The sequence below is a fragment of the Fringilla coelebs genome (genome assembly GCF_963513975.1).
Source record: "Fringilla coelebs genome assembly, chromosome: 4".
NCBI classification, from domain to species: Eukaryota; Metazoa; Chordata; class Aves; order Passeriformes; family Fringillidae; genus Fringilla; species Fringilla coelebs.
In genome coordinates, this window is record NC_140032.1 from 32037143 (window position 1) to 32057260 (window position 20118).

At 39.4% G+C, this 20118-nt stretch overlaps 2 protein-coding genes across 3 annotated transcripts; one reads left to right on the forward strand and one right to left on the reverse strand.

Annotated features, from left to right (window-relative positions):
• The first annotated feature begins 3549 nt into the window (after positions 1–3549).
• UFSP2 (UFM1 specific peptidase 2) lies at positions 3550–17739 on the forward strand. 2 transcript variants are annotated; one of them, XM_084204756.1, is made up of 12 exons: positions 3550–3673; positions 5744–5822; positions 6339–6519; positions 6602–6668; positions 7010–7164; positions 7966–8158; positions 9639–9785; positions 10245–10409; positions 11683–11807; positions 13324–13400; positions 15116–15240; positions 16612–17739. In XM_084204756.1, exons 2-12 carry the CDS (start codon positions 5759–5761, stop codon positions 16696–16698), a joined length of 1386 nt encoding a protein of 461 aa, XP_084060882.1. In that variant the 5' UTR covers positions 3550–3673; positions 5744–5758; the 3' UTR covers positions 16699–17739. The 2 variants fall into 2 exon arrangements, with proteins under 2 accessions (XP_084060882.1, XP_084060881.1); XM_084204755.1 differs by having other exon boundaries at positions 7007–7164; positions 16612–17737.
• On the reverse strand, positions 16819–19856 carry ANKRD37 (ankyrin repeat domain 37). The gene is made up of 4 exons (XM_084204758.1): positions 19744–19856; positions 19262–19414; positions 18472–18563; positions 16819–17993 (listed from the first exon to the last, which is right to left on the reverse strand). The coding sequence occupies exons 1-4, from the start codon at positions 19768–19770 to the stop codon at positions 17756–17758; spliced, it is 510 nt and encodes a 169-aa protein (XP_084060884.1). The 5' UTR covers positions 19771–19856; the 3' UTR covers positions 16819–17755.
• Between the last annotated feature and the right edge of the window lie 262 nt (positions 19857–20118).

The following is a 20118-nucleotide window of genomic DNA, read 5'->3' on the forward strand; positions in this document are numbered from 1 at the left end:
GACAGCATATACAAAACAAGAACTCAGAGCAGCTTACTTTATCACATTTGAGCTTGTAGCAGGTCTGCTCTTTGGTCCGGATGATGGACTAAAGAGCCATTTTTTATTATTTATGACACCCTTAATCGAAGGATGTCATAAATCAATTTTAAAATTATACTTTAATTACACACGGGTCAGAATGCCTTGAGTAAGGATCAGATGTGCCTCCTGTCATGCCACCTGACTACACACTTCTCCAAGTGGCAATTTACAATATAACTGAGTTATAATGAAAATAGTTTTCATGTAGAAGCAAGTAATAATATTGAATGCAGACTGCATCACCTTTTTATGTGTGTGTATATATATGTGTGTGTGTATATACATATACATATACATATACATATACATATACATATACATATACATACATATACATATATACATATATACATACACATATACATATACATATATATATATATATATATATACACACACACACACACACATACATACATACATACATACATATAAAACCCCCAAATACTCCTTAAATTTCCAAAGGACATGTTAAGGAAAATTTTAGTCATTATTTTGAGGAATTCTTAGTTTTAAATGTTCTTTCACAAGCCTGGATTTTGAGGAAAGGATCTTAAAAATGTGGCAGAAAAAGTAAAAACATAACACTGAAATGAGCTGCTTTGTGGCAAAAAACCAAACAAAATTCCTTTGTCACTTGCAGTTTATAGTGGTAAACTCCACATCCAGTAGTGGTGCAGGGATTGTTACAGAAAGTGGTGTAAAGATTGTTACATTATTGTCAGTAAGCTTTCTAACATATAGGATTGAATACAGCATTGGCTTTTCCTCAAACATTATGTCCACCAATACTGCAAGAGTGGCACATTTTAGTTAAAACACATTGAGGGATCTGTTTGGTTCTTTGCCATCTCCATGTACAGCTAAACCCCAGTCTGCCGAGGCTGCATTCCTAAGAAGTGCAACTGTAAGCAGTTTAATCAAAAATAAAGCAATTTTTCCCATAATTATATAGCAGAGAAGGAAAATGTGCAGTAGCTTAGCAAGTACATGTAACTTATATATTCAGGAAAAGCATTTTTAGTGGGAAGGATAGGGAGCCTGGAGCTCCCCATGGGAACCATGGGTTCACCAGTACTGTCAGCCTGACAAGCCTGACTTTCTAGAGGCTAACTTTTCTGAATAGATTTCCCTTCTGAAAGATCTCAGAAGCTTCATCTATGAGGGCAAGCACCCAGCACAGTAATGTGTGTAAGCAATTTTTTTAATAGTTACATTTTCCTCACTCTCATCATCTTCCTCAGATGAATCAATGTCAGTCAAGTAAGTCAAGGGTAAAGAACATAACAAAAGGAAAACAGTGGTTAGCAGAGCACAGTACTAAATGACTGATGACAGAGCTCCAAACCAAAGAGCTAGAAAGTGACAGATCAAGGGGTGTTACTGTGTTAGTTATCTGGAGTCACTGAATAGATATTTATGCATCATAAACCCATTTGAAAGTGAAATTTAAGTTTAGTCTAAAGGGAATGGTGTAAATTTAGCATCTTAAAAAAAAAACTTATCAAGATGAAATGCTCTGCGGAATGGAATATTATCCATTAAGATTTTAAGAAACAAGGACACTAATCAACTAATGAAGTGTGTTCTTATATATTCCTCATACAAGCTCCAGGCTTTATTTCTTATGCTTTCACACATATTTATTCCCATCTGTTTCCTCCTTTTCCTCTTTTTTTTTCACATTTTTTTATCCCCAGTGGAAATTATCCCACCTTTCCTCTGTTTTCATTTTCTGCACTGAATGCTTAGTTTTGACTGAATTTGTCTCAGCTGTAGGCAGCCTAATTATTTCTTTAAATCTTTTTCTTACCCTAGACCAAAAATGTCCTCTGGCTGCCATTTTTCACTACATATGGTAAAAATATACAGGATAAATAAAAACCAGTGCAAGCAAATTTGCAAGTTTTCTTAGATTTATGAACTTACACAAGAAAAGGAACAATGGGGGTTTTATATAGCACCTAGGATAATGTGGTCCCATTCTTCTGACAACATAAAAGTATTACTGTGCCTTCAACTGGAACTTGTTGGTCACAATTGTGTTCTTGCTTAAGAGCTCCAAATAAAAAATGAAAGTCAAATCCTGAGAGTTAGAACCTGTGTGGGATACTGCCAGATGTCTCAAAAAAACACCCAAAACTAATACATGAACAATATCTACAGAGCCAAGGTCTTTTCTGCTTTTGGTGCTGCCACACTGGGAGACTGGGAGCAGACACAGCCAGGACAGGTGACCCCAGTTGCTCAGTGTGTAAAGGGGGGATGTTTAGAGTGATGTCTTTGTCCTCCCAAGTCACTGTTACATGTGATGGGGCCCTGCTCTCCTGGGGATGGCTGAGCACCTGCCTGCTCATGGGAAGCAGTGAATTCCTTGTTTTGCTTTGTTTGTGTGTGTGGCTTTTGCTTTCCATATTAAACTGTCTTTATCTCACCCTGTGAGTTTTCTGGCTTTTACCCCTGATTCTCTCGCCAGTCCTGCTGGTGGAGGATTGAGCAAGTGGCTGCTGCCTGGGATGAAACCACCACAATTTCCAACAGAAAGCTCTAAGAAAGCTCTAATGTGTGACTCTAACAGGTCACACATTAGACCTGTCTGGCATGTGGATGCAGAATAGAAAAGCTGTGGCAGCATAGCACTGCAGCAACACAGCACTAATGAAATAGATTTTATACATTTTATTATGAAAAACAGTATGCTGGAACACTGTGTGCGATGGAGGGGTGAGCCATATTTTACTTGTGCTTAGCATGTGGAACATACAGCATGACTAAGTTCTAAAAAGCTCACAAGTTTTTAGTTATTTTGGGGGGAGGGTTTTTGCAACACATGTTGGTTCACACTGTATGAAACGCATCATCACTTCATCAGTGCTGTTCTTCAACTGGTGGGAGATCTTGACATTGGATAAGGAACCAAATGGCAGGCAACAAGAAACAACCCGAGACGACCAAAAACTGACCCTTGGAAACTGGTTTAAGGGCTTGCTGTTTCAAGCTAGTTAGCATTATTTGCGAGGAGGACAGATCTGGAGATAAATTCTATATATTAACACACAGAGCATTTATCAAGGATTCATGGGGACGACTTTTGGACCTCAGCATGCCGCTGTGCCTGAGAAGTGCAAGGGAAGATGTGGAAGCCTGGCCTGGAAGGAGCAGTAACGCGCGGCAGCAGCCGGGCCAGCGGGATTCCGGAGCGTCTCCCAATGGATTCGTGGAAATGACGAAGAAATAATGCCACCGTTTGGCAGCAGGCCGCTGATCCCAGACACGCTGCGCTGAGCGCAGCCACGGAGCCCCACGCACTCTCCGCAGCGCGCCGGCAGCACCACAGGGAAGGGAGGGGTGATTCCGGGGAACCCCCGCGGCAGCACGGCCCCTCCTGCCCGGCCGAACGGGAAGCGCCCGGGCCCGGGCCCACGGCCGGGGCAGGCGGGGCCCGGCGGGCGGCGGCAGCGCGCGTGCGCCGCCAGGCTGCGGGCGGCCCGGCCCCGCGGCGGCGCTGACTGACGTGGTGAGTCCGCCCCTCCCCGGCCCGGCCCCCTGTCCCCATCCCCGGGGAATGGACGGATGGGTGCGAGACTAGGTAGGTAGGTGGGTGGGTAGGTGGATGGGTGTCCTTCCTCAGCGGGGAGGGGAGCGCCCCTAGCCGGGCCGAGCTGGCGGCGGGGCCGCGGCGGGCTGGTGTCCCCGCTGCAGGCTGGGTGCTCGGCCGTCGCGTTTGGGCCTCCAGCCCCAGGGGTACCTCGGGAGGAGGTGCGGAGGCCCCTCGATCGCCTTTCTGCAGGACTCGGGCTGTGTCACAGCCACAGTGGCGCCTCCCGCACTGACGCCTCCCTATAGTCCCTGCCATTCTCCATCGCCCTTGGGGGACTCGGCTTGCCTGGCTTTAGTCACGGATTTTTTGGAAGAGGTCATCATAATGATGCGAGGCTCTTCTCGGTTATGCCAAGCAATAGGACAAGAGGCCTCGGGCAGAACGTGATGCCCAGGAAGTTTCACCTGAACACGAAAAAGAGCTTCTTTACTATGCAGTGACAGCACTGGAACAGATTGTCCAGAGAGAGTGGGGAGTCTCCCTCCAGATGCTCAGGAACTGTATGGACACAGTCCTGTGCAGTGTTCTAGGATGACCCTGCTTGAGCAGGGACATTGGACCACATCACCCTAACAGTAAGGTTGTGGGTTTGATCCCCATTATGGGCCATTCACTTAGGTGTTGCGCTCATTGGCCTTGTGGTTCCCTTCCAACACAGCAGATTCTGTGATTCTGTGACCCACTGTGGTTCTTTCCAGCCTCACCCATCCTGTGATTCTGTGATATACATGATGAGCCACTATCAAAAATGGCTGCTTTTGCAGAGCTCTTCTTTTTATTCATGAATATTATTATTGCATAGTAGTAATCCAAATAAAAACCATTTACATCAACCCAGACAAACATTTTTTCACATTCTGGCTGGCACTTTTGTGGGTCCCACACTCCAAGACTATTAGACTGTGTTATCTAAAATACTTCAGAATTATGCTTCAGGAACCAGACTGTTTCTTGGCCCTCCAGAATCACTGAAACATGAAAATCCTTCACCAGCAGATAAACTGTAGTAGATCATTATATTTTAACAGTCATGCATATTTTGCATATTTCTCTTTAGAATGTGTTTAATGGAAAGAAAATTAGTCCTATGTTGTGGGGTTTTTATTTCTTGAGTAGCAATGGCATTGCACATGAAAGTGTCTCATACTTGGTAAGCAAACAGTTGTGTAGTAAGTCTTTCCAAAGGGTCCTAGTATAATTATTTTTACAGGTGCTTGATAGGTTTTTTTGAGCAATTCAAGCACTCTTTCTGTGGACTGTTACAGTGAGCACTGCCCACATTCATCTGTCCTTTTGTTCCTCTCTGTACTGCCACAGCTGTTTTTGTCTGGCACATTGAACTTGATTGGGGATTGATCTGTCTGAAAAAGTCCTCTCTAAATAGAAGGGTGTCTTTCCATCTGCATGACCTGTCTGGTAAAGTTCATGTTAAAATATCTGCAGTGAGCAGTTAGGAGGACACAGAGACTTTGGAAGGGGGAAGAAACAGCTGGCTAGTCTCTTGTGGTGGCGTAAGCTGCTCTCCTGTCAAATGTGAAACTCAGCCTTAGTTCTAGAGGTTGTGTATGACACACACGTATTCCCCCCTTTCTGCTTTTTCTCATTTCCCTAAAACTGATTTCCTAACTAAGGAATGCATACTTGCAGATGTGGCTAATTATCTTTCTGCTCACTTCTGTCCTTGCTTTACTTGAGCTGGAAGAATATATATATATGTGTGTGTGAATGTACATTATGGGAAACATGACATTTGGACTGAAACAACGAGAAACAATTACATTTTACCTAAAGTATTTCTATATAGTAGAAGTGTAGAATTATGGCTTTTTTTGTTGAGGTAGGAAATGTGTTCCAAGGTGTAATTGAGGTGATGGTTGCAGCAACTGTGCACTGCTGCACCACTCATTTCCCTGTTTATTCACTGGCCTTGTGTAACCTGAGCAGCTGCAGTAATTGCTGGTGTGCTTGCACACTGTGGTGTAGCAGCAGTCTGCTGTGGCTTGAGAGAAGGCATGTTGAAGTGCCTGTTCATTTTTGTTCCTTCTTTTTTCTCCTTAGGTAATTCTAGAAGCTATGGATATACTCTTCAGAATAAGAGGAGGCTTGGATCTTGCATTTCAACTTGCAACGACTGATGGTGTGTCTATAAGACTAATAGATTTCTTAATACTTATATTAACTTTTATTAAGAAACTCTTTATTATATTTATTTTCTTGGCCTTTTACCAGGTGTTTACTGCTTCTTCACAAACCTGTAAAGATTATTCTTTATCTCTATAAATTTTCTGACACTCGTTTTCCATCCTGTTTTTTGTTTTAATTTGAAAGAAATTTTACATTGACATTTTTAACTAATTTCATTTTCATATACTTAGATGTGATAAGTGACAGCAGAGTAGATTATTCTTCTGTAAGTTTGACAGTATCTGAGAGAAACAGTACGCTTTTGTTCAGGGAGGTGAGTGTGAATGTTTGAGACAGACCTGCTAAGTAAAATCTTACCTCAGTTTTGTTTACCCAGTCATTTTTCTGATCATAGCAGCGCTTGCATTTTATTCCAAGTAAAAAAAAAAAATCGTAAATGTGTGCCCAGCAGCTACAACAAAAGGGTGAGGGAATTTTCTAGGCTAATTATATCCTTACTGTGTTTCAGAGGCATCAACAAAAAAGGCATTAGGATATGTTTTCAGCGATCTTGAAAACAAACTGTCCTCAGAGGTTCTTGTATTCAGAATTTGCCACAGTTCAGTCTATGTGTGGCCTAACAATGGCATGACCACAGTTCCAGAGCTGACTGACGAGTCTGCATGTAAGGAGATAAGACGATTTATACAGTAAGTATATTTAAAAACTGGGGGGCTTGGTTAAGAGATTAATTTCATCTTACAGAAATTTCTCTTTCTGTTGATAATTCAGATTTGATCAAGATGATGAGACCAAACGAAAACTTGGCAAAAAAAAGGATAAAAAGTTACAGGATACGGTATGTTTCTAATATATAAGAAAAATTATCATTTAAACATTTTTAGACTTGCCCTCCCTAGGCTTTTCTGTACACAAATAGGCATTGACATGACTTTAAAGAATGCTTTTAAAATCATTGAGACTCAACATGAATGCAGAAATCCACCTAAGGCAGATCAGCACATCAAGATTGTCTTCAACATTACCAGCTTTTTTCTAACCCAAGTATTTAATTGCTGAGTTTGATACCAAATACCTGCAATCTTACTTTTGCCGCCTTGGTTCGTGGACTTATTGGTTCTTACTTTTGCCTTCTTGTAGCTGGAGATGTGATATTGGTGTCTTTATTCTCTGCAGCAGCAGATAATCAATGTAGACCTCATGTTGGAAATGACCTCTTCATTAGCTGCTTTGGCTCCAGTCATTGAAAGGGAAAAGAAGGAACACCACTACATAAATATGACATTACCAGTTGATGTTGTTGTATCTGTTTCTCCAGAAGAGCCATGGGGAAAGTAAGTGTTATCTTGAACTTTCAATTTTTCAGCTTCATTTCTGCTTTTTCTTGAAATAATGAAGTAAAACAGTATTATTCATCAGTTTAATGAAATGTATATAGTATTTTTGTGATGTAATTTTAAGGGTATAAATAATAAAAGCTCACGTAGACAGCTGTTAACTTCAATAATCTTGAGATGTGATCCTTTTGCTGTCTATAAAAAATTCAGTTTATCAATGTCTGACAGATTTGATAACTCATAACCATTGCTTAGCAAAGAATTGAGAAAGTCAGCAAAATGTTCTTGAAATTTTTCAATGTGAGGTGTACAAAAGTGAGAGTTGGGGAGTATTTGATGAGTCTTTGTAATCTCAGCCTTACCTTTGGGGGTGCAGCTGGGTAGGTACAGATGGAAAACATTTGAGTCTGCCTATGTATTTTTTCCTTGCATTTTTTCCATAGCATTTGACTCGGAACGACACTAAATGGAATGGATAAAAAACAAAAAAACCACATTTGGTCATATATTTAATTTTTATTTTGGCAATTGCTTATACTGATTGTGTTTCTGATATGAGAGCAGGGTAGCCACATTTGGGAGGACTGAATCACTAGAGACTCATTTCTCTGTGCAGACAAGCTTTGAGTAAGGCGCAGTTGGGCTCTGCCTTTTCCTGTGGGAGCAGAAGCATTGAGTTAGTGCAGTCATCTGACGAGGTCAGACATGCATTTAGGTATTGTATAACTCACAGCTGTGAGAAAAAATCATTCACAATCACTGTTCCACTTTTGAAATATTCTCCCTTGTACTTTGCAGGGTACAAAATCTCCTAGTGAAAGCAATTCATGGGCAATTAACTGACATGGAAAGATGTATCATGAAATATGTGAAAGGAACATCAATTGTGGTACCAGAACAATTTCATTTCATGTTACCAGGACAAAATCACCTCGTAACAGTCTCATATCCTACGGGTATTTCAGATGATCAGCTGGAAAGTTACAGAAAGGTAAACCCAACAAACAGTAACAGAACTGGATCTTTTATTTTTAATTACTGTAATTGAAGCAGTGGTAGGGCTTTCCATTTAGTCAGAATAAATAGTTTCCATTTAGTAGAATAAATACTAGCAGATACTGCTGTATTTTAGATTCGTTTTTATTATAACCAAAGCAGTATACTGAATGTGGAAACTTGATTCATTATAACTTATTTTATAGAATATGCCAGATCTCATTTTTGTGAGGGAAAAACAGACACTTTAAAAGTACATAAAATTTGGTTGATAAATATGTTCTCTAAATTATACTTCCAGTAAAGTATTCTTTGAAATTTTCCCTTTTTTAGTTCTTCTATGATAGAACATCAGTTTACTTTTGGTGTGTTAACTACATTCCGGTTTTTGCATATGTCCTGAAAGGCTTATTGGGGGTTTTGTTTGTTTTGGTCCCTTTCTTGGGGTTTTGTGGTGTTGTGGGGTTTTTGTCTGTTTGGAGGGGCTGCTTTTTGTAGGTCACAGTTGACCAGACTTAGCTAGTTTTTGGCTTGTTTTTGCCTTTGGGTTAGCATCTAGAAAAAAGAATATGGATGAGGTGGAAGAATGTTGAGATGTGGCTGTCCTTTCAGATTGAGACTGATACCAGTCTAGGTCACACAGTTGCATGTACTGAGAGCAGTATTCTGTATTCTGTAGCTCAGAGGTGTAGAAACAGGGGACTTTTTCTGTGTGAAGAATTACTGGGTATATAAAACCCAGTCTAGCCTTGTTTTTTGCAGAGGCCTCAGGCACTGGTGGCACTGTTTCCTGCCCTCTCACCTGTTCACGCTAACCCAGTGATGGGAAGTGTTACTGCAGCTCCTGTAGCTGGGTTCAGTGCAGGGTCATCTGCCTAAAATGTATTACCTGTGTTACACACATTATCCTAGATGATCTCATCATGCCTTTCACTCTTAAGCTCTGTGAAATAAGACAATATATCTCTTTAAATGTGGCTGCTGTGTGGCAAACAGAGCTTAAGAGATTTTAAAATAGACTGAATCTGCTTGAACCATAAGCCCAATATCTTTACTTTGTGTCAGTACATGTTATTTGAATGCTCCGATATCAGTTAAGATTATAATTTGGTGTGTGTATCTACATTACTATGAAGATAAAACTGTAATCCTTTTCTATGATGGTGTATTTTATCATGCTTTCATAACAAATCTGTTACTTGTGGTATTTTCAGTGGGGTCCCAGCAGCAGGTGTTATGTAACAGGACTGCATAAAGTAGTGGGCCCTTTAGATAGGAGGCAAGCCTGCATGAGCCTCCCTGGACAGGAGAGGTCTAGTAGTAAACATACCTGCTGAGTGTTTAGTTATGCCTATTTTAGTAATTTGCTAAACTATGCTATTAAAATTATATGTTTATTGCTGCTTACAATGTGGTCTTTCTTTTAATCCAAAATTTGAATTGTGTTTCTTATTTTTATTTGAACTTGCATGTAGGAATTGCATGGGTTATACAATCTGCCTTGTGACAGACCATATTTCAAGAGAGCAAATGCTTATCATTTTCCAGATGAACCATATAAAGATGGATATCTCAGAAATCCACACTTACATCTTAGTTCACCTGGCATGGAGTCTGGTATGGTAAGTTTAAATTGAAACATTTTGCAGAAAGTACCTTTTTATTTTAATTGAGATGTTTTTATTGAAAGAAGTAATTTAGATAGTCAATGATGTGCAGATGAGAAAGTGAAATAATTGGCTTGGCCTTTTAAGCAAAAGGGCTCCTCTGCACAAAATAGCATTGCTTTAATTCGTTGTATTTGTCCCAAAGAAATTGGATTTTCTTGGGAAAATAATGTCCAGGACTTTAGCATGTATTCTAAAAAGTTTCTCAGAACCAGGACAAGAAACTAAAACTATGAACAGAGTTTAGGAGACAAAATGAGGTGCAAATAATCATGTGTGAATAATGACCCTTTGAATCTTCCAGAGATTTGCAGTCCCCAACTAAATATTTTACAGTGCAAGTGCCAGGTGATATGACTTCTCTGCAAACTGGTGCAAGTGTGATGAGATGCCTGTGTTCTCCCTCCTGTGCAGGTTTATTTAGTGCAAGGTGTATACACTTACCACCACTACATGCAGGACCGCATTGATGACAGTGGCTGGGGCTGTGCCTATCGCTCTTTGCAAACAATCTGCTCTTGGTTCAAGCACCAAGGCTACATGGATAGACCTATACCAACACACAAGGAAATTCAACAGGTACAGAACATTTAAGGAGATTATTTTATGCATATATGTCTAGAAAGGTTTGTGTAGATTATTTTTTAAATATCAAATTCGTACATTTTAGAAGATTTTTTTTGTCCCTTAAATGGACTGGTGGTTCTGAATTATTTGTGTTGGGTGACATTATCTGTACAAATAAGGTACAGTAAAATAATCTTTTACATGTTTCCTTGGATTAATGTTCTATTAGAAGCTGTGATATGACATTTTCAGTGTTTTTGTCAAATGAAAAGAACAAAGAACCCAATGTGTCATGCTAAAATCAGTTTTAAAACTGGCTGTCATATTCAGTGACAGCTGGATTAGTTCCCAAGTGCTACACAGGAATTTACTGACAATTTTTGTAACTTTGCCTTTGACAGTAGTGCATTTTTCCCGATTTTTGAACTCTCCTTCACTTCTTTTTCTGTTTTGAATTTAAATGCATACCTGAATGGTTCATTTTTGTTAACAGCACTGAATTAAAACTTTAGGCTTGTAGCTAATACCCATACTTGGGTATGCCTGTCAAGTTACCTTCTGTCTTCTAAATATAATTCTTCATGTTACAGTTATTTACTGAACATTTTTAGTAAAGTTTAATTCATTCTATGAAAATACATTCATTATGTTATGTAGCAGGGATGTGAACGCTAAAGGTAAAACCACATTTCCTGAACATTTCTCAATCCACACCTGAAGGCTTTTGAAATCTGTGCACTCCTGTAGCATATTTAGGCATCTAAAAGAGGGCAGTAGCCCTCAGAAGACCTTTGGTCTTTGTGTCCTGAGCAGAGAAGATCCCTCTCAAGTGCTGAATGTAACATAAAAGGCTCATAATGAAGAAGAGGTTAAAATAAACCGTAACCTTTGACATGGATCAGTGGCCTCTTCCTCAGAGCACTATTTTATGGGCTCTTTCCTGAGTGCTTTGAATAGAAATCCAAGCCTTTCAGTCTGTGAAGTGGCTTCTGCAGTGTACAAATGATGCACTCCATTATTAAAGAGCTCAGTGGTCCCCCTCCCAGCCTGAAGTCTGCCTGTGGACCTGGGATTGTAGTCTCTGCTCATGGACACTGGCCTGCATTACTGCTCAAAGGGACTTTTTCAAAACAGAACCACAGTGAATGAATTCCACATCCATTGGTCTGCTTTTAAGCAGCTAGGTTCAAAACACATGCTCATACATATAAAGCAGCTTCGTTCACACAAAGTGGTGGAATTCCCTACTATATGTTGTTTTCTTCCTCTTTATGATGTTCCAAAGGCACTGGTTGATGCTGGAGACAAGCCTGCAGCATTTGTTGGCTCACGGCAATGGATTGGTTCGATTGAGGTACAGCTTGTTTTGAATCAGCTTTTTGGAATAACATCCAAAATATTATTTGTCAGGTAAGAATCACTACCTCTTTAGTAGCTTGGTAATTGCTAGAAAGACTGAATGCCTTAAAATGCAAATCATGATCACAGTACATGGGAGAAGAGGTATAATTAAAGAAGAGGTATAATTAACCCTCCATTCCTACCTTTAGTTGTGCTAAGTGCTTATAGATGAAAGTAGTGTTAAATTTCTTGGGAGCTTTGGGTTTCACTTTCCATTTGCTATAAATTGCTTAATAATATGCAAATTGCCTGGTTTTATAAAGCTATGGTCAAATGCTTCCACAAGAAATGTGGCTCCCATTGGGTTTGCTTAATCCATAAATTGCTTCATGATATGCAAACTGATATGCAATTCAGCCTATTCCTTTGCACCACGATTTTTGATGCAGGCACACAGTCTGATGTCCAGAGAGAACTGAATGTACACTGACAAATAGATTATTACTGCAGCCACAGACCTAACTTGTGAGTTTAGGATTGAGGCAAATTGTTGAGAAGTCTAGAAAATAGTGTTCCCCTTTTTGCATTTGTGTGACAAATAAAGCAAGGAATTTGTTTCCATTCTGGCAATCTGATGCTCTGATACACAGTGAAGGACCCTATGAAGATATTTGGGACAAAAAGAATAGTCTTTAGCATTTATCAGAAGAAAAACTACCATATTTTTTATCATTTTGGAAGCACTAAGCAGACTAATAAAACCCTGAACATTTAATAAATACAGTGGTGAAATTAAGAACATACACTAACAGTATGTGTGAAAATACAAACCAAAATACTTTTCATGTGTTATGTTTATTTAGAGTAAATTCACACTCTAGATATTCTAAAAGAGCATGGTAATGGTAGTCCTTAATGGTAGGAAAATAGTTCAGGTCTTCAATATTTTAATCTTTTTTTTGCTCTAGAGCTTATACTTGCAGATGATCCACCTATTATTTATAGCAGCTGTGACAGGCTCTGCCAGTAGAAGATTTTTATTCTCCATATGAGAATGAAGAATACACTCCTGAACTGGGTAGAATTGCTCATAGTGCTGCTACAGGGGAGCACCAGTTTTTCTCAGGGTTATGAAAAACCATCACTACCATGCTGGGAAGAAGAAACAATCATGCAGCTTTTTCAGCTGGTCACTGGCAGGGGATAGCATTTTTATCTTGGGTTATTTCCAGCTAGCATCTCTAATTCTTTGTGGAAATAAGACTTCACAGCTGCACCAGAAACACCAGTACTGGATCCATTATAATAAGTGCATCATTTCCCAGTTTTGTATTCTGTCTGCATTTAATCCATTCCTACTTGGGAAGTAGGTACACAGACTCTCACTGGGTTTTGAAAAAATTAGCCACTATATAAAGAAATAAAAAGACAAGATATTAAAATTTTTTTTCAGATTTTCTCAGGACGTTTACAAAGGAATAATCCAAGTGACTTTCTAATCGGTTATCTATGCAGTGAATGAGTATCGTGGATAATCAGGGAGGTAAACCTAGTGAGAACAAATCTCTTTGTTTTTCTTACCTAGCCAGGGTTCTGAACTAGCATTGCAGGGAAGAGAGCTTGCTAATCATTTCAAGACTGAGGGAACTCCAATTATGATTGGTAAGTACTTGAGTGTTGAAGAATGCTAATGAAAGTGCATGGTCTCCCTGTGCTGAATTTCATTTCAATTAGAACTCATTTAATTTACTGTACAAAAGTTAATCAAAACTGTAGATGAATTAAAAACTACGGTTTTCCCAAGGTAGCCTCAAAAATGATAGAGTTTAGTCTGGTTATTATCTTTTTATTTAGAATTTCTTTCAAGCTCAGTATTAAACATGGTAAAAAAAAAATCAGTCTAAATGGTGTTTTTATAAATTTCTATTAAGTCAGAACTTGAGCTGACTTTCATTCTCTACAGGAGCGGAAGTTCATAGAGTTCCCCAGAACTTCCCCTCAAAGAAGAGTACTGTTTATCTGGCTTGGAAGAGAAGGGTATTATCCAAATTTGTTTTAAGGCCAGTTTTAATAATCTGAAGTATTGGTATCATAAAAAGTGCCATTTGTAAAAATACTGCAACATTAATTGAGCTATTTTTTCCATGCTGTGTTTTAGGAAATTAGTATTATTGATATTAATATTTTCAACTTAATAGCATTTAATTTAAGCATTTTTTAAGTCTGTATTTGTCATTCCATAATACATTGTAACTTTCTCAAAACAGAGGTGCCAGAAGTCCAGACTTTGGTATGGTGGTGGTTTAGATTACATATTAGGAAGAAATGTTTCCCTGTTAGACACCAGAACAGGCTGCCCAGAGAAGCTGTGGATGCCCCAAGACCAGAGGGAGGGCCCAAGGCTCAAGGCCAGATTTGATGGAGCTTTGAGCACCTGGTCTAGTGGGAGGTGACCTGCCCATGGCAGGGGGGTTGGAACTAGGTGATACTTAAAAGTCCTTTACAACCCAAACCATGCTATGATTCTGTTAAATATTCTTGGCCTTTCGGCAGCCTTTTTGTCTGAATTTCAAGAATGTAGAATCCTATATTGAAAAATCTTTTAGTACCCTTCCCTGTAATGCTCTCTTGTAGGTTGGTTTAATTTTTGTTGTCATTGGAGGGCTGGAGTTGGGCTTTTTGAGGGTGGGGTTTGGGAATTGTTTTTGCTTGTATTCTCCCAAGGGTTTTGCAATCCCTATGTGCTGTGTGGAGTTACTACTACAATATTGTTGGGATGTAAAATATCGCCTATTATCTGAAAGAAACATGCAAGAGTTGACCTGTGCTCATCTCATCAAAATATCCTCTTTTCCTGTTTGCAGGCTGAGGAAAGGAAAATCAGAATTTACTATTGATATTAATATTATAATAATATTCATTGATGTAACATAGTAGAAAACAACAGATAAACCTCATCCAGGAATTCTGATTTTCAACCATGAAATTTTGCAGATGTCTTTCCTACAGTTAGGTTTCTTAAAAAAAAAAGTGCAAAAGAGATGTTTGAAATATTATTGACTTCATCAGGTGGAAGTGCTGAGGATTTAATCTGCCTTGCTGACTTGGAAGAAATTTGAGAAATACATTCCCTATGTAGTTACTTTAGTTACTACAACTTTTCTATTACTTTAGTTACTACAACTAACCTTTCTTAGATGTAGTAAAGATCCATTGTTTAATAATGTCAAGAATCTTATGAAAGAAACACTTTCAGAATCATCTTGATACAAGCTAATTTGTTAATAGAAGGTATTGATGTACTTTTATTTGGCCCTTGCACATTAAATCAATCCCAGTGAAAAAAATTTCAGCAATCTGTGTTTCTCCTATTTTAGGTGGAGGCGTTTTGGCTCACACGATATTAGGCGTGGCTTGGAATGAGACTACAGGGCACATTAAATACTTGATTCTAGACCCACATTACACTGGAGGAGAAGATCTGCATGTTATTTTGGAAAAGGTGAGGCTTAATGCACATATATCCTCCACATTTATGTATATACATGTATTTTAGCATTAAACAAATAATGCCCAGCCAAATACAACGTGACCATTCTATGGCTTCTCCATTCCTTATGGAAGAAGCACTGACCCCACTTAACCTGCATACTACAATATGCTAAGTATTGTCACTTTCTGAAACTGAGTGTCTTTGGAGATATATCAGATCAGAAACTACATCAAGTTATACTGTAAAGAAATGTTCTTTATTTTATATGAATTCACCCATCTTCCCTTTTACCCAGGAGTATATACGATAAATGTGTTTTATATTTTGAATAAAACAGAAAATTTTGTTCAGGCTGTAAGATGCTCTAAATGAAACATAGAAGATCATTTTTTTTTAATTTAAAAGTTATTTTAAAAATCCAATAACCATTCTCAGATCAGGCCTTTAACAATGATCAGAGGGTAGGTACTGAAATTGTTTTGAAAATGTGGAAAAACTACAAAGTGCTCAGCGGTATGTAATGTCGTTTCCACATTTAAAGCTACTAAAAGGGATGACACAGCACATTACAAACCAGTAAATATAGTGTCAGAAATGTAAACTCATAAAGCAGCTGAATCTTCCTTTAAGTGCTAAGTAATCAATGTCTTATCTGTTTTTCGTATGAAGTTGAAAATAGTAACTTTTATTTCTGATCTTTGATACCCTTGTGTAGGCCCAACAAAAAAACCCAAACAACAAAAAAATCAAACCAACAAATAAAGCCAAACAAACAAAAACCCACAAAAAAACCCAACAAACAAACAAAAAAAAATTTGGCTGTTTAAGAAACATTTTACTGGCCTATAATGATCAAAGCTTGAAATGAACACAGGAAGAAACAATTTCCAAAGAATGTGTAGGACCAAAGGCTGTTACAGCTACTAGCTCTTAGAATGGTTCAGTGGTCCAGGAGGATAAATAAATGCAGAACCCACTTTCCTCATCAAAAGTGTCTAGGGAAGAACTGAGGGAAACAGTGAGAATGATGGTGTTTCAGAATAACATTAGCCTCTCAGGAGGAGCAGAAGGTAGTGGGGAGGTGGGGATGGGGAGGAGATGATACTTTCTAAGAATTAAGCTGGGGAGGGAGGAAGGGGGAGAGAGTCTTTTTGTAATGTGTTTTCCATTAATGTGTTTCTAGGCACACAGAGAACTTTCTGAAAATTTTCATTGCATTCTATAGACATTTGAAAATAATTCATACAGCTTGGATTAGTACGATTAGTAAAATAAGAATAGACTCAATAGTAAAAAACAGGAAAAACAGAATTTGAATTTCTGTCAGGAAAAACAGAATTTGAAGTAGATTTAAAAGCTATCTTGCTTTTCCTTGGACAGGGCTGGTGTGGCTGGAAGGGCCCGGAGTTTTGGAACAAGGACGCCTATTATAATCTGTGCCTACCTCAACGACCAAAGGCTATTTAAATGCACTCTCATGCTGAATGCGCTGAGACAGAATAGTAGCTGATCTAGATAAAACTGTCCTGTTATTTATCAAAATAATGCTTTAAGTCAATCAAAACCCAGCTGAAATAGAAATGTTGGTTGAATTAAGAAACTTAAATTAAGAAACTATTTTTTTTAAATGAAACCTCTAGAAATAAGAGCTACCTGCTTTGAACTGTATTCCTTGCAAATACATTTATTAGGCAACAAATACTCTGTACTTTTCCATAGCACAACTTTAGGTTTATATAGTATTTGCTCTTCTGCTAGAATCTTTGTAGATTAAATGCCAAATCCATTTGTTTTATGGAATTCTTTCATGACAAAAAGATAAAGTGTCCTCTGCCTTTCAAGTTCCACTTAGCCAGCTGTCTTGTCCATTATGAATCTGTTCAAGGGCCTTGTTTGTTCCTGGTATTCTTGATGACGCATTTTAGAAGTGGGAAAAGAATGGCTGTATTTACTGAATTTTACTAATTTTGCTGTCATATTTACACAGAAAAAGCAAGAGAAATAATTTTTCTATGGTCATTTATTTATAGCTGAGTGAATACAAGTATTCCAGGGGAAAAAAAAACTCACAAAATTCTTCTGTAAGAAGTAACAATAAACAAGCTTTCCTCCTTCTCAGAAGGAGACAATGTCCAAGCATACACATCTGACTGCTCAGTGTATCATCCAGTCATGGTTCCTCAGACTTCAGATTCCCCTTATTTCATGTTGGGATTACAAGCTGTTTATTCTGGCAGCTAGGAGACAAGATCTGTCATAGAAACAAAATAATACTGTAGCCACTTCATCAGTACATCAGTAAGAGTACCTCTGATTTTTATTTTTCCTGTGTTGAAGTAGCCTCTTAAGTGGCATTCCACATATACTGTCCATTTCCAAGAAGACCCTAACTTTAAGTACCTATGCAAGTTCATCCTTATTAGGAGGCTTCTAAATCTAACTGCTCTGTGTCTAACACACATTTGTGTTACTTAGATGCTAAAAATATTTTTTACATATTCTGAATTGTATTAAACCAACACTGTTACACACCATCTGATCTTCTCCTCTTCCTGTTTATGGATCTGCTGGTTTCACTTTCTTGTTTCTGTGCAGTTGGATCCTCTCTCTGCAAGCCATGTCTGTCACTTAGCGAGTATCCAGACTGTCCTCTCAGTTTCATTGTCTGAGTGTGCTGAATTGTCCTGAGGAACTTGGCACATTCCAGAAAGCCATAATCCAGAGCAAGGTCTGCTGCTGTCTGTCCACTCTTGTTGCACAAGCTGAAATACAGAATTAACAATAACCAATTAAACTGGAATAATGAGCAAGTGCTGATTAAGTGGTGATTTAGGCAGGTGTATAAAAATAAGTACTGAGAATCAATACCAAGGTTTGTCAAGGATAGCATATGGCTCATACAGGGGGTTGGTATTAAATACAAAAAGGAATAATTATTTTAAAATAAATTTGTCATCAGACTATTACTGGCTTTAGCATATCAGAAAGGCAAGAACAGGGTGAGATTATGATCAGGAATATTCTCCCAGCAGTTATCACAGAAGTATATAGCTAAACAACAGCATGTGAGCATATGGTCGGTGCTCCTTTGGTGTTTATGTCAGTTTTTAATACTCCTGTGGCTATAGTCATGCTATATTTGCAGCCTTAGCATGTGTATTCTGAGCAAGTTAAATGTACTCTGTAAAATGCACATCCTTTGATGCTCTTACTGAAGTTACTAAATGTCGCTCAACTTACTCAATTTTAGCATCACCAGCAACAAGGAGAGCAAGACATTCCAAACTCCCAGCTTTTGCTGCTTTATGTATCGGGGCTTCTCCAAGGCAATCCTAAAAACACAATTTACATATAACAGTCATTTGCAAGAAGAGGAGTAGGATAAAGCTGTCTTGTTCTCAAAAATGACTGTTTTATGTACACCAGTCTGTTGTGAGCTGAGAGAGATTAAAGGAATATAGCTAGTATAGTAATGGTAACTACCATTAAATGTCCAATGAATTCATCATCACAAAGCATAAGTGCTGTCTCCTGCAGTACTCATTGTTTAACCTTTGCTTTCTAAAAGATAACTTACACAGAATACTTTCAACACAGATTAATAGCATCTTTTGGCAGCATTCAGGGATTGCTGTGACCAATAGCTTGCTACCAGCTCAGAGGTATAAGGGATTCAACTAAGCAACTCGAGTAAGAATTCTTACATTTGCTTGAAGTAGGGACTAACTTTTGGAGGAAAAATATATACTCAAGTTGTGTAAAAGAATTAAGTTGTTTGGACATCTGTATGCAGCACTCTTAAGTGTGAAAATTAAATTATACATTACAAGTGAAGTTGCTAATGCAATATAGACAGGATTTCTTGTTCATGCTAGAAGTTACTCTAGAATAAGCAACCCGAAGATATCTCATGCAGCACAACTGAGTATAAAAAAACCCATGTCTTAGATAAAAAGTGTGTCAATATTAAGTGGATTTACTGACATGCCAGATTAGAAGTGGAAAGAATAAAATGTATGGTTCTTTTTACCTGTTGGTTCAAATTTGCTCCTGTCTGCAGTTGCCAAAGTAGGAAAAAAGCTTCACCACCACAAGCAGCCAAGTGAGCTGGAGATTGACCAGAGGCATCTGCAGGTGCGTTCACACCGGTTCCTGTCTCAAATAGGTTGCTGAAACTACAAGACTGAAACAGGGTATCAAAAGAAAAAAGAAATGTTACTGCCAGTGTAAGCCGCGGCAGGTCTCAGAATACTGCATCACAGCAAAAAATATTCCCCTTGCAAATCATTGGCCCTTCATGTTCCTTACAACTGCCTTTTAAATATTTTCTTTTTTAAAGAGCAGTGCAAGAAAAACTTTTTTGGCTTTTAATCTCTTAACCAGAAATACCGAGCGTTCCACAGCGTTAGTGCCCCAACATTAACAGCAGCTCCAGGCAAACAACACCTCATTTACTTCCGCAGCCGGGCTCCCGGCAAGACAGAGCCACAGACAGACAGTCCCAAACCTCACCTCTGAACTGCCGTCCAGCATCAGCATCGCTTCCCCTTGTTGTGCGCGGGGCTGTCGGGGCTCGGGGCTGTCGGGGCCGGGGGACCGAGGCGCGGGTCCGTCCGTGCCCGCCTCCCTGGCCGGCAGCGAGCGCCGGGCCCGCAGCCCCGCCCCGCCGGCCGCACGTAGGCAGCGGCAGCCGCCGCCCAATGGCCGCCCCGGAGGCTCCGCGGGGCCGCGGCCCGGCCGGGGCCGGGGCTGGCGGCGGGGGCGGCCATGTGGCGCGGGGCCGCCCGGCACGTCCCGCACACACTCGCCAGCCGCGGCAGCGCCCTCCGGAGCCCCGGGCAGCCCGGCACCGGCTGCTGCACCGGCCGGGAGCGGGCGCCGCTGGAA